Genomic DNA, 16,075 nt, shown 5'->3' on the forward strand with positions numbered 1-16,075 from the left:
ACAGAGATCTAGATTTTTTTCGCTGGAGGCTGTGCTGCTAACTTAATGTTTTTGTCACAATTTCTATAACTTTACAGACCCCTTTAAGAAAGAAACGTCCATCAATAAATTCTGTAGAACTTGGTCGTCGATATTCTCTACAGACTTGCCAAAGACCCTGCCAATAACAAAACACCTGAAGAAGATAAATGGAATAAACAACATAAAATTCACAAAGCATAATGTTCATGAATTTGAAGATAACCCGACAGCAAGAAGACACTCTCAATAAAAATACAAACAGGAAACCAACACATACAGATCACTGTTTGCTTTGGACATCAGAACACCCTACCATACACAAATATCAATGATCAGAACAGTAATCACTGAGCAACAACAATAACAAAAGAACACAACCTTGGAAAAGAAGATCTCTGAAAACCTGTGGGTATTCAACATAAAAAACAAGGAAAAAACAAACAAAAAGAGAAAACAAATCAAAACAAAGAACTAGAGAGTAAAAATATGGATAGTTTGTTTCCATATTGGATTCATGGGACTAAACAAATACCGCCTTGTGGCTTATTTTTAGCAGCATGCCTGAGAGTGGAGATCTGCAGCCAGGTGCTCTTGCAAACGCCTGTAATGAGCAGTTAACCTAACTGAAATAGGAACACGCACATTCTTTACCATTACAATAAATGTGTGCAATCCTTGAATAAAGTTGTGGTGGAAAATTCTCACTTGATATGAGGCGAGATGAAGCAAAGCAGCTCTCAAACATAACCGAGTGTTCCAAGCATGACTAATTCCATCAATAAGCTGATAAGAGGTGAAGTCGGGAAACGAAAATCATTGAAGGTGTCTGTAAGATGACCAACAAAAGTCTGTGATGCCATCTGACTGCAGAGATGATCTTCAGTGAGAGCTGGAGCACCTCCCGCGTGCTCCCTGCCACGGCTTTTTAACCAAACCAATTAGCTCCCCATGACATGGCACCGAAAGCACTACGCATCGATAAATCACCGTCTGCACTAATTGCAATTAAAATCCAGAGCAAACCAGGCGAGACAATGAAGAAGGTTGAGGCGCTTTACCCTCAACTTTTAATGGTGAACCTGCGAGGCTGTGTTTATGTCAAAGTCATATCAGAAGAGCTCCAATTCACCCAAGGCTTTGCTCTCATTAAGCAACGGAAGCTCCTTTTTGAGGGGGCTTGCAGTTTGTTCAGAAGAGAGGCGGAAGCTCACAATTTCTACCTCCAAGCTCACCAATCACGTCATCATTTAAAAACGAGGTACAGTGTCACTTCCTGTATCGTACCTGCTGGATGTTTAGCAAGAGCAGGTCTTGTTCATTCACATAAAACAGAGGAGTATGACATAAATTCAAAAAGAAATGTGTAGAGAACACGAAGAAATACCTCTTTTGAAATGTTAAATCTGTTCAAGACGTTCCCGTCTGAGAACAGAGCTCATAGCGCAGCTTCAGAGTTACTTTTCTGATCTTTCCTACATTTTCAATTTCAAGCTCAAGTTATTTGCAGGTCATTTTTTTGGTCTCAGCCTACATGAAATTTTCTAAAAATCACAAAGCAATGAAGGTTTCTTCTGACACATTAAAAGTCAAAGCCTGAAATATTCCATCATGCCATTTACTGCCCTGGCAGGAATATAGTGGGTGTAATTTGACCTCACTCGTACCTTCCTGAATTCAGTGGATGACACACACACACACACACACACACACACACACACACACACACACACACACACACACACACACACACACACACACACACACACACACACACACACACACACACACACACACACACACACACACACACACACACACAATGCAGAGGCCAAGTCGCAACCAGGTTGGAGACTTGAATAACATGAAAACAAACCAAAATGTGCTCTGACTAAAACATTAGAAACTCTATATCTTTTTCTCGTGTAGTAAGCCTTACAGTGCTGATAATAAATCCATCATCTGAAGGTTTTTACTGCTCAGGCTGCGGTCATGTTGTGGCTTTATTCCAACCATCTGAACTCCTTTGTAGGTGTGTCTATTATTAGCCAAAACACCAGAAGTGTTTCTTCTGTTTTCACAAAAAAGGCACTAAAAAGGTCAAATGAAGATGAGAAGAATGAACATTCTGGCAGCTAAATAAACACCTAACAGCAGCAATAGCACAAACATTTCAATCATTTAAAAGACTGAGATGATGAAACATGACAACCTCTAATGTACAGGGACTTAAACAAGACGTCCTGAGCAGTCACATGAGTTGATCAGTTTACGTCAGAAAGCCCGCTTTCCTTTTTTCTCCTGGACTAAACATCAGGATACAGTCAGACCTCTCCTGGTTCAAACTGAATTATGATGCTGGAGCCTCATTGGGACAAAACACACGCAATGCACCTGCACTTGGTAAAGGCACACCCATATGACTTACATCATTTACTGTGTTATACAAACAACCTGTGCTAAGAAGTTATTGTCACTGGAAACGCTGCTATTGTTATGGGAAGTGTTTTACGGCCTTTTAACAACTCTAGCTGAACTAATCTAGCAACAACATCAAAGTTGTACTTGATATAACAGCTGAGGACTGAAAGTGACGCAAATTGCTAAAAAATGCTGCACTATTTTGTCATTACAGGTGGGGGACAGCGAAATTGTTATAAAATACATCGAGAATGTCTAAGAAGGTCATAGAATTGTTCAGTTTTATTCAACAGAAAGATTGAGGACAGCGCCATTTCCGCCCGGACCATTTTAGGTGTGACACACTCTGAGCCTGATCGCTTTAGTGTGTGTTCATAAAATAAAGCAAGTTATTCATTTATTTGGGTGATTTATACTAGAATTGGGCTTGTCAGTGCACTAGCTTTCCTAGCACAAGACATAATTTACAGCCATTATTTTCATTTGGGTTAAGACAGTGAAATAGTGTGGGCTTGCATTGCGAAGTAACAAATAAGTTCAAAAAATAGGCCAACATTTAAACATTGTGATAATATCGTGATTTTACTAGGAATAAAATACAGATTATTTCTATATTTATTTAGCACATTCATTGAGCAGTTACATTTGTTGTTTCTTTCAAATTTCACAACATTACAACAACAATGCTCAAATGGAGTAGGCTGAAGCAAAGAGGCTTATGTGCACCTACCCCACATTACAATATTATACAATTTACAATATTAGACTTTTTGACAGTAAATGTTTAGTTAATGAACCGTTCATGCATTTTTTGTTATTCATTTTATATTTTGTACTGTTCTTTTATATAACAACACATAGTCAGAATAAAACCAAGAAGCTTTTCCATCGCATATTCTCAACATATTTCTCAATAACAGACATCTTATATTGTCTTTTAAATAGTAATAGACGAGCAGCACTCTTTAAGTTGTCATCTAAACCATTCCAAAGCTTAACACTTCTTCTGGATATACAATGAGTTTTGAGGGTTGTGCGGGCACAAACCACCTTGAAATTATGTGATCCCCGCAAATCGTATCCACCCTCTCTATCGAAAAGCAGCTGTTGAATACAGATTGGTAATTGATTCGGTCTTGCTTTGTACAAAATTAGCATTGATTTTAGGTTAACTAGATCATCAAGTTTTAAAATTTTAGACTTAATGAAAAGTGAATTAATATCACCCGCCTGTAAAGACAAAACTAAAGAATTTAAAATGTACCTTCTATATCAATCAGTCAATCAAGTTTATTTATATAGTGCTTTCCAAACCTGTAAAGGTGATCCAGAGCACTCAACACAACATAAAACAATCATAATACAACAATAAACAACAATAAAAACAAATGATAAACAGTATAATGACATGAACGAACATGGATTATTGCCCTCATGAAGAAGTATCTACCGTGTAAAAAATAAGTCTTCAGTTGATGCTTAAACGACTGCAGTGATGGAGCCAGCCAATGGCAGACTGCTCCAGAGCGTCTGAGCCATCAGTAGAAGGTTGCTTTACACATGGTACGAGGAAGAGTGAGCAATCCTCGCCCAGCCGATCCAAGTGTACAAATAGCTCCAAGTGTGTCTGTTTAGCATAGTTGTCAGATAAAGTTAAAGTTAAAGTCCCATTAGTTGTCACACACACTGATGTGTGTGCGAAATTTGTTCTCCGCATTTGACCCATCCCCTGGGGGAGCGGTGAGCTGCAGACACAGCCGCGCTCGGGAACCATTTGGTGGTTTAACCCCCCAATCCAACCCCTTAATGCTGAGTGTCAAGTGGTGCACTGCCATGCAACACCTTGTAAACATGAATTAAGATTTTAATGCAAGGCTGCCAGGACAGGAGTGATGCATTCCCACTGTTCTGTCCCCGTTATAAACAGGTGGAAGTGGGATTTCATCAAATCCAAGCTTCTTATTTCCAGGTTGATCAAAAGTCTCAAGAAAATAACTTGTTTATGTTTACTTGTGTACTAACATGGGTTTTAAAGAAAAAGAAAGAAAACAACCTTTAATATGGCGCCTCTCAAGATCAAAATCACGAGGCGCTTCACAAAAAATAGTATAAAAAACATTAAACATAGACACATAAGACCTTACCAATAGATGATCATTAGGGTCAAAGATCCCCGGGAGTGCAACCTCCAGCAAAATAACAAGAACATCAGATTGCCTTTCATCACTGGCAATGAGTGAAGAGGTAAATGTGTAAAACAACAATGTTTATTAATGGTGAAAGTTTTGTAACCATTTGTTTCAAATCAGTTAATGCCTTTGGTCCTCACAGGCTTCCGTAGAGGGAAACATGGCTTCCGTTGTGGCGTCGCCCAGAGACTTAGACCTACTCCCATGTATTTTAGAACTGATTTTTATGGTTATATGTTACAAAACCGCCAATATTTTTCAACAACTGGGCGTCATTTAAGGAAGGGGAGAGAGAAAATTAATAGGAAAGAGGGAAATCTGTGGATCGTGGGGAAAGGCGGAATTACAAGGAGCGGGTAGACGGTGATGAAGGTTTTTGAGCATCGACCCCAGGCCAGCATGAAAATTTCAATTTTTCAATTCAATTCAAGTTCATTTATATAGCGCCAAATCATGACAAGAGTCGTCTCAAGGCACTTCACATAATAAACATTCCAATTCAGGTCAGTTCATTAAGCCAATCAGAAATAATGTTTCCTATATAAGGAACCCAGCAAATTGCATCAAGTCACTGACTAGTGTCAGTGACTTGATGCAATCCTCATACTAAGCAAGCATAAAGCGACAGTGGAGAGGAAAACTCCCTTTTAACAGGAAGAAACCTCCAGAGAATCCTGGCTCAGTATAAGCAGCCATCCACCACGACTCACTGGGGATCGAGAAGACAGAGCAGGCACGCACGCACGCACGCACACACGCACGCACGCACACACGCACACACGCACACACGCACACACGCACACACACACACACACACACACACACCAAAGTAATGTGTCTATAGTTATATTGTGATTTCTTAGTAAATATTATATTTGGTGAGAGATAAACTTTATTGTATTTATCTAGTGGATCTATAATTAAACGGGTAAACTAGTAGTAGCACATCCAACGTCAAGGAAAGCAAAAAGTTATTATCAGGAGAGGGAGAATGTTTAAGTGGTTAGCAGCAGTGTGCTAGACGATGGCCCCCTCCATGAGGCCACCACAGCTCAGCAGAACATCATTGTAGCTTCTTCTGGGGAGAAAAACACTTAGAGAAAAAATAAAGTGAAGAGCTGAAATAGCAGGAAATAATACAGTTAAAGAGCAGATTGTAGAAGAAAGTAGTCGAGTGTGTAAAGAGGTCAGTGTGTCCTCCAGCAGTCTAAGCCTATAGCAGCATAACTACAGAGATAACTCTGGATAACCTAGCCTTTTTAGATGGAGGCATGTTGGAGGCAGGGCAAGGGAGAGCCGTCTTTACCGACTGTACACTCCACCTCCCTCTACTCCCCCACTTGTCCAGATTTAGGCTAACAGATATTAACCATAGGCCCTATCAAATAAAAATGTTTTAAGCCTAGTCTTAAAACTTAAAACTAAAATAAATCTCAGAAATAGTGTTTCTAAAAATAAAAAGCAGAATTTTAGGACTTTGTGAGTATCAAATAAATCCACCTAATGGGACTGTTGCCCCAAAATAAGTAACCATCATAGTTGACGTCACTGACTTTGTCGTCTACCCCATGTGACGATTTCACCTCAGCTGTTCTGAAGTAATTCTGCAATAATAATGAGCTGCTGGTCAAAATAAATCAACTCCCTTGGAGAAGATTACACACCTCAAACATTAATGATGCAAAGTGGTTGGATGCATCACGGGACTCAACTTGAGAACGCAATTCTACGGGAGGCAACATTTAAAAACCCACGGCTTGCAATTAATAAGAACTGCAGACACACACACACGTATGTGCACACTGCACAGCCACACACATCCTGCATCGGTATAAGCAGACATGAGATGAGAATTTTAAATCTATTCTAGGATGCAGGGATGTCGGAAACAATGTTGTTTATTTAATAAAGTACGTGATGTAGCAGAGTTTCCATGCATTTTTACATCCTCATCTACACGCCCACGTGGTTCAAACAGTCATCCAAGGTTCGGAAAGCTTGGGTCAATGAACAAGTGGCAGTCAGCAATAATTATACTCATTCATATTTCCATCCTTCTACTCTCAATGACTTACTGTAACTAATTTACCGTTTACTATTTCTCTGTAACACAGCTCTGTCAAATGATAGACAGGAGGACACAAGAAAAAAAAAGTTTCCTTTTTCCATTTCATTTTCATTTACTTATAGAGCACCTTCCACAACCTTTAGCAGAAGCCCAAGGTGCTGAACACAACAATAAACTGGCAATCGCATCAGTAAAAACAATTTAAAAAATAATAAAAACAGAATAAAATACTGCATTAAAAAATTGACGAGAACAATTATTAAACAATTAAAATCAAGACAAAATTGCAGACCCTAGTGGTGAAAATGCCTGGACATAATAATGGGCCTTCAGACGTGACTTAAAAATCTGGAAGGAAGGCGCCAGCCTAATAGTCAAAGGTAGACCGTTCCACAAAGTTGGAGCAAGGACCACAAACGAACGATCTCCACTAGATTTGCATGTGGAACGAGGGACCACAAGTAATTCCTGGTCACCAGAGCGAAGAGATTAATTCACCTGTTTTTATTGTTCACACACAAAAAAAAACTATGAAGATAAAAACCTTTTTTAAAATGGTAAGCAGCAGAAACATATGTATCTTTTTTTTAATTCTGATTATTTCTTCATTCATTAATTGTAATATTTTTATTTTGTTTTACAATCATGTCTTGAATAAACAAGATCAATATATGGTTTGACAGAACATTAATATTATTTGTTAACACTGGGGTTTCCGGGGGGGGGGGGGGCAATTTTCTAGGGGTGGCTATGGCAACCCCTGGCCACCCCCTGGTGGCGCCCTTGGTGAAGAGCACTGAACACAAGCATCAACACATTGAATTTTGCTCTGTACTGCATAGGAAGCCAGTGGAGTTGCTGAAAGCAGTCTTTTCTGTAGCATCGGATGACACTTTCATCTTGTTAGCCTCCACCTCAGACTTAGGTTGCATCCATATTCAAAGGCAGGCTCTTAGAGGACTTAGAGAAACGGAAATATTGGGCCAAACCATCAATCGTGTGTTGATTCTTCACATAATTGGTAGCATTTGTTTTTCTCAACAGGAGAATTCTCACCAAATGAATGTCAAGTAAGTTCAGAGCTTTTAAATTCCGCTCAAAGTGACGGTTTCATTGGTTCAATGTCATCAGTGTCAGTTTAATGAGCATGGGCATATTTAGTGTTTGTGTCAAAGATCATTTGACAGATGACAAAGTTTCTGTTTGGTTGGCCAAAGCTAATGAGCATCCAGAGTTGAGATTAGAGGCAAACATATTCAGGCAGAGGCATCAAACCAAGCTTCGTGTGCATTGTTATCATCACTGCTGCTATTGTTATTTACCACCAGACTACCAACACAGTGTGGGAGGTGTGAAGCACACAAAGCAATTATCTTTAATTGAGGTAGAGAAGCACACCATTAAATGCCTGATTTTTTTTTTTTTTGTCCTTTGTATAACATGCGTTTTCTGAAATAACTGTCTCAACTTCAGGAAATTAAAGCTTGTTCTGCCATAATTATGCATCATTTGTTAAAAATCTACATCTGAATTTGGATCATTTTAGGGGCCATGCACAGAAAACACTGGTTTGTTCTAAAGTGAATTCTTTAACCCTTTGATGCATAATGGTCACTACAGTGGACAGGTACTCAAAATTGTTATTTATTTGTTTTTGCTATTAAGCACAGCTGTTGAAGACTTTATTGTATTTGAGCCCCTCCATTTGGACTTCAGTGAGTCAAGCCAACATATTTCATGTGCAGAATGCATGCTGTCCACTGAGGTGGACATGTAATAAATAATTCGTAAATTATAAAATTTTACTAAAAATATTTGTTGAAATTTGTTTCATTCACACCTAAAGACGAATGAAAAAAATTGTTAAAAAATCATGGTTGAAGATTTCATGATTCATGCATCAAAGGGTTAATGGCTTGTCTGACAGAAAAGAGTTTGATAAACACGTCCAGGAACTAAAGATCGCCAATTAGCATTTCCAAGTAAATTGGGAAATGTAACACCAAGAAATGCTGAGGTCCAACAAGGACACAATACAGTAAACTAGGGCTGCACGATATTAGAAAAACCTGCAATATGTGATAGCAGTGATTAATAATTACTTGCGATAAATAAAAACTTAACTCAGGAACAAAAATAATCAAAAACAAAGAAATAAAAAAATGACTAAAGAATCATAAAAATGAGAAAAACTAAAGATGTGAGGAAAGGGAAAAAGAACAAGAAAAGACAATCAGTGGATCCCGGGAAAAGCTGAATCAGCAGAAAGAGCAGAACAAAGCTAACTCAGGTGTTTGCGAACCATCAAAATTAAGTGCCATCCGCCTCGGAGGTGGGTATTTAACATATGAGAACCCACCCGATCGGCCAAATGGGTGAAGAGCTCTGTTTGACTTGTTAAAAAAAAAAAACACAATACTTCCGTTTGACAGAATGCATTATGTGTAGCAAACATTTGAGCTGACCATTCATTGCAATATTTATCTGTTCTTTGCGATATGCATATTGCGCATGCTGATATCGCGATAACAATATATTTACGATATGTTGTGCAGCCCTACAATAAATGATCAAAGCTTTCAATATTTTTATGTGTTCATTGACACATAAAACTGTATTATTAACCAAAGTCATTTACAACACTTATTATTTTGTGATGTATTAAGTTACTGACTCAGCTCTCTGACACGGCTCATGCTGAAGAAGTGCTGGAGAACTGGGACTGAAGCAGAAATCTTTTTGATGCTCTGTGAACGGATTTGGCGTTTGAGTTCGTGGAATCTTCAGAGAACATCTTGGAACCAAAAGAGGAAACAGTTGCCCTGAAGAATGACTCCCACAGAAGAAAAAGTAAGACATGACACAGAAAAGGAAAGGAAAGGAATTCATCCAAGAATCTATCATTTCTGGACTAAATCAAGATCTACGCTGAAAACTGGATCAGAATCTGAAATCGTCCGACTTTAGATTGTGTCTGAAAAACAAAAACGTGGTTTTTGCATCATAGATTTGACAGATTACAAAACTGTTCAAAGTCAGGTTGTTCTTGCACCAGCAGACATTACTTTGGAAAACTTTGAAACATCTAAAAGTCAAGTAGTACAGGAACCAGAAGAAGACAATGTTCTTCCTGAAAAAACACTTATTGCAGGAGGAAGAGGAAAGGTGAGATGAAAAAAGAACCTGACTAAAGCTCAAATTTTAATGGGTTTCTGACCATTTCTGATCATTTATTGTTCATTAGTTATTCGCTTATGTTCAACTTTAAACTGCAATATAATGATGACAAAGAAAGTATGTGTGTTACATCTTTAGTCCAAATATTGAAGGTTACAATCAATTAAAAGCACTAAATACTGTTATTGTATATACAGTATGTCAAGCACTCTTCGGCACACAGTTAAATATTGAAAAACTATAATTCTAAGATTAAAAGAGTCAAAAAGCAAATGCCTTTGATATTTTTTATTATATATATTAAAAAAATACAGAATCCCTTCATCTCTCTAAAAAAATCAACCTTGAAGATTGTTTCATGGGTCAGTATGTCACTGGGCTGAGACTGTTGGCCACCAATTACAAAGATTTGTTTTAGGGCTGCTCGATTATGGCAACAATAATAATCACGATTATTGTGACCGAAATTGAGATCTCGATTATTTAGGACGATTTTTAAATTTATGTTGATTTTATTTGATTTTATTCTGTCATAAAATTGCTCAGGGCACAATCAGGACAAAAATAAAACAAGATGATCACTAAAATAACTCCTGATTCCCAGTATAAAAAGACCAATATACTTATAGCTCATAGTTTATGACCCAAGGGCTATAGACCTTGGTTTAACTTATTTAAGTCTAACCAGTACAGACCCAAATACCAATATCTTGCAAATACTGACAGCAAGAATTATACAGTGGCATTTATAACAAATAAATGCAAATAAATTGATGTTCACAAAATGTTGCATAACATATATTGAGTTGTGTCAAGGTGCTGTAGGAGAGTGCACTAGCACCGTGTCCTCAGAGAGATTAGTTATTGTTTATTAGCGTGAGGAACTTATTTCTATCTATTTCTACCTGATTTATAAACTTTACAGGTCCATCAGTTAATGTAATAATTGTCCCAACCACAGCTGTACCCCCCACCCCAGTCTCACAGCAATGGGGGCAAGCTGCACGTGTGTTTAGCGCGCCGCACGCGCACATTTAGCTGTTTTTAGCGGCTCAGGAGCCCGCAGGTGCGGTGTGTGTCACTCACTCTGGTTAATTATCCAACAATTACTGTTGAATTATAGGTTAATATGAACATAGCTAGGCTGTGGATTAGAGCTTTCAAAGAAAATCCAGTAAAATGATCTAGTCTCTCAGTTTAGTCACATAGCGAGTCGTTTTAACAAATGAGATCAAATTTGAAGAAGCTGGAGGAATGGTGGCTGTTTGGTGGGCGGCCCTGTGGGTTGATGGAAGGCAGAGCAGATGATGAGCTATGACCAGAAAAAAAATCCTATTTTAGTGACAGAAAAGTAGCAGCAATAAGAGCCATTAGCCATTCTGAAAAAAATATTAATTTTAAGGTTATATGTTGCTCAGACATTTGAAAACACTAGGATTATTAAACATGATTAAAGAGCAAGTAACGTCTAAATTAACTTTTTTTTGCTGATGAACTGTATAAATGAGTGTCTAATAGTGTTTTAAATGTGTGTATTCATTATTTTAGCATTTTGGTGCATTTTCTTTAAAAATTAATTTTTCAGCCTAAAAACCACAGTAATGCGCCACCTTCAGCTTAAAACACAGAATTTGACACATTTTGAATAAATTTTAGCCAATGGCTAAAGAGTAAGATACTACGTAAACCAGTAGAGTACTACGTAGCAGCTCTTGTGCCAAAGTTATAAAGCAACGAGAGTCTCGGCCACGCCCTGTGGCGAGTTGGGAGTTGGATTTGCAAGCGAGTGTAGGACGGTTAGCGGTAGTTCAGCATTAGCATATATCATTAGCATATTCTAGTCTTTAGCATAGCTTTTAGTGTTATACATACTTATTTAGTGTTAGCTTGGCTGTTAGATATTGTAGTTTAGTTAGTGTTTAGCTGTTAGTTTTATTAGCAAAGTAATTCAGGTTTAGTGTTCCATATCGTTAGCATATATCATTAGCATATTCTAGTCTTTAGCATAGCTTTTAGTGTTACACATACTTATTTAGTGTTAGCTTGGCTGTTAGATATTGTAGTTTAGTTAGTGTTTAGCTGTTAGTTTTATTAGGAAAGTAATTCAGGTTTAGTGTTCCATATCGTGTTAGTATGGTTAAAAGGTGTAGTGTAGTTGGTTGTGGTGGCTCTGTGGGGTTGCACTCCTTTCCACTGGACTTAGAAATTAGGCGCCAGTGGTTGCGCGCAATCGGTGTACTGGAAAACAGTCAGCTCCCGCCTGGTGCTGTAGTCTGCAACCAGCATTTTACCCGCGATTCCTTCGCCAACATGATGGAGTTTGAACTGGGTTATTCTGCACGTCTCCGTTTGAAGAGGGAGGCCGTGCCCACCGTGGCTCTTCCACGAATTAGATGCAGCCCACCGACTCTGCTCCCCCACCATGGCGGGCTCCAGTCTGAGGTGAGTAAGCTAAATAAAAGTTAACATCTTCTAAAGACAATTTCCTACCTAAATGCAAAGTTTGAGAGACGTGGTTCACTCCATTTAGCTAATATCAGCCTGCACTGCCTTCGGGCTAATTTGTCAAGTTCACAAAATGTGGAACGGGATGTAAGGTTAGAATCAGCGGCGAATCGGAACATTTCTCAAAGCCCTGGCCGACAAAAAAGGTCCACTTGACTATTTCTGTCAGGCTCGGAGAAAATTCGGGTTGTTTTTGTGTCAGTCGGTAATTCAGCAACAGTGGCTCTAACGCAGCACTAGTTGACAGACATCATTACAGCGTGAAATCCAGCTTTACACCAAAGCCTAACCCGGTTCTGTGAGGAATTCTGTTCAGGAGGTCGCATTTCAGGTTCTTCACATCATATGTGACTGACTTTGACGTTATAATAACGATCACACACTAGGAATGTTATAAAGCGCCTATATATATATATATATATATATATATATATATATATATATATATATATATATATATATATTGGACAGTTTCTTTTGTATATTATATGACTTTATAAACTCCAACAACAATGTGCTTCTATTTTTTGTTTCAGGCTAAATCTACCCAAGACGTTGGCTGTCAGACTGATTTAGTAATCTGCAAAAATGCACTTGTCCAGGCTCATGTAAAGCCTTATCGACGTAGCAAAGGTGAATTATTTTTAATAATCTTCTATGTAAACATTTTATTATTACCTTCTAGTTTTAATTTGTTTTACAGATTATTGTTACACGTGATTTTATGCTATTTTAAACATTTATAAATGTGCTGCTTCTTTGTATTTTACATAGCCACACAGTTTAGAGCTCCCAGCCGCAGTGTGTCTTGTGACACAGGGACCCTGACAGAAATTCATCTTCCAGAAGGTCCCAGAGCAGAGTCCACACCCCTGAAAAGACCACGATATGAGGTGTCTGTTGTTGATCCCAGCTTCCACCTCAATGACAGTGCAAGCTCAGTGAACTGTTCAAGGTAAAAAAAAATTATAACATTTTAGAATTTTTTAGTTATGACCATATATATAAATGTATGTGTTCTATACAGCTCTTTCACTGAGGTCCATCCACAAAAGGACAAGAAGTACATTGTTCATGAGAAACAGTTGCTGGGGCTGTTCAGAAGGTGTCCCGTTTGTACCGGTCGTTGTGTTGTGAACACGACAACAGTCGGCACACTGCTCCGTGTGACACAACGGTGTTCATGCTGTGAGCACTACAATGAATGGTCCAGTCAGCCCATGGTGAACAGCATCCCAGCAGGAAACCTCCAGCTCTGTGCTGCTGTCCTTTTCACAGGCTCATCATTTAGCCAGATTTCTAAGGTATAGGCCAAAACTGTTTAGGTTAGTTTTGATAAGGTCTGTGCGTCTCTCATTTCATGACGTAACTTTTCATATTTTAGTTCCTGGGTGCCTTCAATGTGCAGGGACTGTCCAAGCAGTCATTCTGTCGGCATCAGGCAAAGCTCTTAATTCCAACAGTGAGCTGGCAGTGGCAGCTAGAGCAAGCTGATATCATCCAGGAGGCTACTGAATCTGGACCTGTGACTCTTGGTGGTGACATGCGAGCTGATTCACCTGGTGAATACGTTTAAATTTATTTATTTTATTCCTTTGCTATCAAATGTAAATTAAGTAATAACTTGCATTTCTTGAAGGACACTCAGCCAAATATGGCAGCTACACCATGATGGATCTCAAAAGAAACAAAGTTATTGATATCCAACTCGTACAGGTACAACATTACCTGATGATTCCAAAACATTTAATGGTTAATTATTCACAGATCAATGGAGAATTATGTTTATTTTCAGAGCAATGAAGTTGGGAATAGTGTGCGAATGGAGAAGGAGGGATTTGTGAGAAGTCTGAGCACACTTTTGGAGAGGGGGGTCGATGTGCAGCAAGTCGTGACTGACCGCCACACAGGAGTGCAGAAGTATTTGAGGGAGGAAAAAAAGGAAATCAGTCACTACTTTGACCCCTGGCACATGGGAAAAGGTAATCTTTGGGGATGTATATAGTGAATATTACAGGATTTTTTTTTTCTATTTTAAATGTGGGTCTATTTGGCTCTCCAGGAATTGGTAAGAAAATCGAAGAGCTGGGGAAGAGAAAGACGACCCAGGATGTGAGACTGTGGAAGCAAAGTGTGGTGAACCACCTCTACTGGTCAGCATCCAGTTCCTCCTCAGGACAGGAGGCAGTTGCAAAGTGGACTTCAGTTGCCAACCACATCCAAAATGTGCACAGCCATGACAACGCCCTGTTCCCTAGCTGTCTGCATGCACCTCTGGATGGAGAACAGGCAAGACAGTGGCTCAAACCAAGTAAGTGTAGCATGTACTCATTACAGCTGAGCCTTTACTGTTTGGTTTATTTACATTTAAAACACGTCACCCCACAACAGAATATTTGTCTTCACCTCCTTCAACATGGAGAAATATTTTTTGAGCATGTGAGTAACAGACATCACATGTAGCTGCTAAGGTCACACACCACCATTTGGCCAACAGCAATTAATTACTAAGAATAAAATGCTGTGCAGAAATTTAAACACACGAGTGCGCCACACAACTCATGGTTTTAGGCAGAACAGCCATAATTGACATAATATGTACTAAAATGCCGTAAGTAATGACCACACCTGTCTACAGCACTATTAGTCACTCTTTCATACATTTGTCATCTAAAAATGTCCGCTATGGGTAACTTTTTCTCAATGGAAATAATAGCAACATTCTAAAGTTGATCAAATTGTAATTTTTGTAATTAACATTTTCTACGTAGGCACAGCATCATGTGAGAAGCTCACTGCCATTCTGTTAGCTCCACGGTTTGTGAAGGACGTAGAGAAGATAAGCCCTCAGTACCACACATCCACCTTGGAGGCTTTCCACAGTCTCATCATCAGATTTACTCCAAAAAGTCAAGTCTTCTCCTTCAAAGGAATGCTGTCTAGGTAATGAATACAACAAATGTTCAAATTAATGCCTCTAATTGTTCAAATTTTAGCATGAAATGTAGAATTTTGCCTCAAATCTACATGGTTTGTTTATTTGATTATTTCAGATTACAAATTGCTGCAATGCACTATAATGAAAATGCAGCACGCTCACATGCAGCAACAGCAACTGGTGAGCTGAGATATGCTGTAGTGTACCCAAAGTACAAACGTGGAGACTACACAGTGAGAGCCCTGAAGACCAATCCAACCTCATGTATGTCATATATTGTATGATAAAACCAAAATGATGGTCATGGAGAGCTATTGTAATACTGAAAACCCTTTTCCAGTATATGTGCACAAGCTTATGGACCTGCTGTTCGACTCTGTGGTGGTGGATCCTCTCCCATATCAGGAGTACTCGGACAAAATTACGGTTCCAGAACCGCTCTGTGCCCAGTTCCAAAGACCAGATAAACGGGATGCTGTGAGCAGGCACAGGTCCAGGTTTTAAAGTGCACGTCAGGTGAGCTACACAGGAGATTGTAATTATTAGTTAGTACTCTACTCTGTGTGGTTTCTCCTTTTCTCCTCCTCAGCCAGGCTGCACACCACTGTACGACAGAGGAGTTACCTGTCGTCATTATGGATCTTTATGCTCATCCACTCGTGACTCATGCTGTCCACCTCCCAGATGTCTATTGATCTCTACAACCTTTCTGCTCTGTGGCTCCCATACAACTTGAAAATCTTGGCCGTATGTAACATA

The 16,075-nt window shown here is 38.9% G+C and overlaps 2 protein-coding genes across 3 annotated transcripts in view; one reads left to right on the top strand and one right to left on the bottom strand.

The window, feature by feature from the left end:
- Positions 1 to 16,075, bottom strand: part of aven (apoptosis, caspase activation inhibitor) — a 55,095-nt gene that overhangs the window by 21,541 nt on the left and 17,479 nt on the right. The gene's annotated exons all lie outside the window — the stretch shown is intronic.
- On the top strand, positions 14,135 to 16,031 carry LOC139062637 (uncharacterized). 2 transcript variants are annotated; one of them, XM_070544074.1, is made up of 6 exons: positions 14,135 to 14,360; positions 14,441 to 14,689; positions 15,150 to 15,321; positions 15,432 to 15,580; positions 15,657 to 15,832; positions 15,906 to 16,031. In XM_070544074.1, exons 1-5 carry the CDS (start codon positions 14,150 to 14,152, stop codon positions 15,818 to 15,820), a joined length of 945 nt encoding a protein of 314 aa, XP_070400175.1. In that variant the 5' UTR covers positions 14,135 to 14,149; the 3' UTR covers positions 15,821 to 15,832; positions 15,906 to 16,031. The 2 variants fall into 2 exon arrangements, with proteins under 2 accessions (XP_070400175.1, XP_070400173.1); XM_070544072.1 differs by having other exon boundaries at positions 15,657 to 16,003.

This window comes from Nothobranchius furzeri, chromosome 2 (assembly GCF_043380555.1).
Source record: "Nothobranchius furzeri strain GRZ-AD chromosome 2, NfurGRZ-RIMD1, whole genome shotgun sequence".
NCBI lineage: Eukaryota > Metazoa > Chordata > Actinopteri > Cyprinodontiformes > Nothobranchiidae > Nothobranchius > Nothobranchius furzeri.

Coding starts and splice junctions, on each gene's coding strand:
- LOC139062637 (XM_070544074.1), top strand. CDS start 14,150: ATGGAGAATTATGTTTATTTTCAGAGCAATGAAGTTGGGAATAGTGTG. Junction 14,361..14,440: donor CCCCTGGCACATGGGAAAAG/GTAATCTTTGGG, acceptor TTGGCTCTCCAG/GAATTGGTAAGAAAATCGAA. Junction 14,690..15,149: donor AAGACAGTGGCTCAAACCAA/GTAAGTGTAGCA, acceptor TTTTCTACGTAG/GCACAGCATCATGTGAGAAG.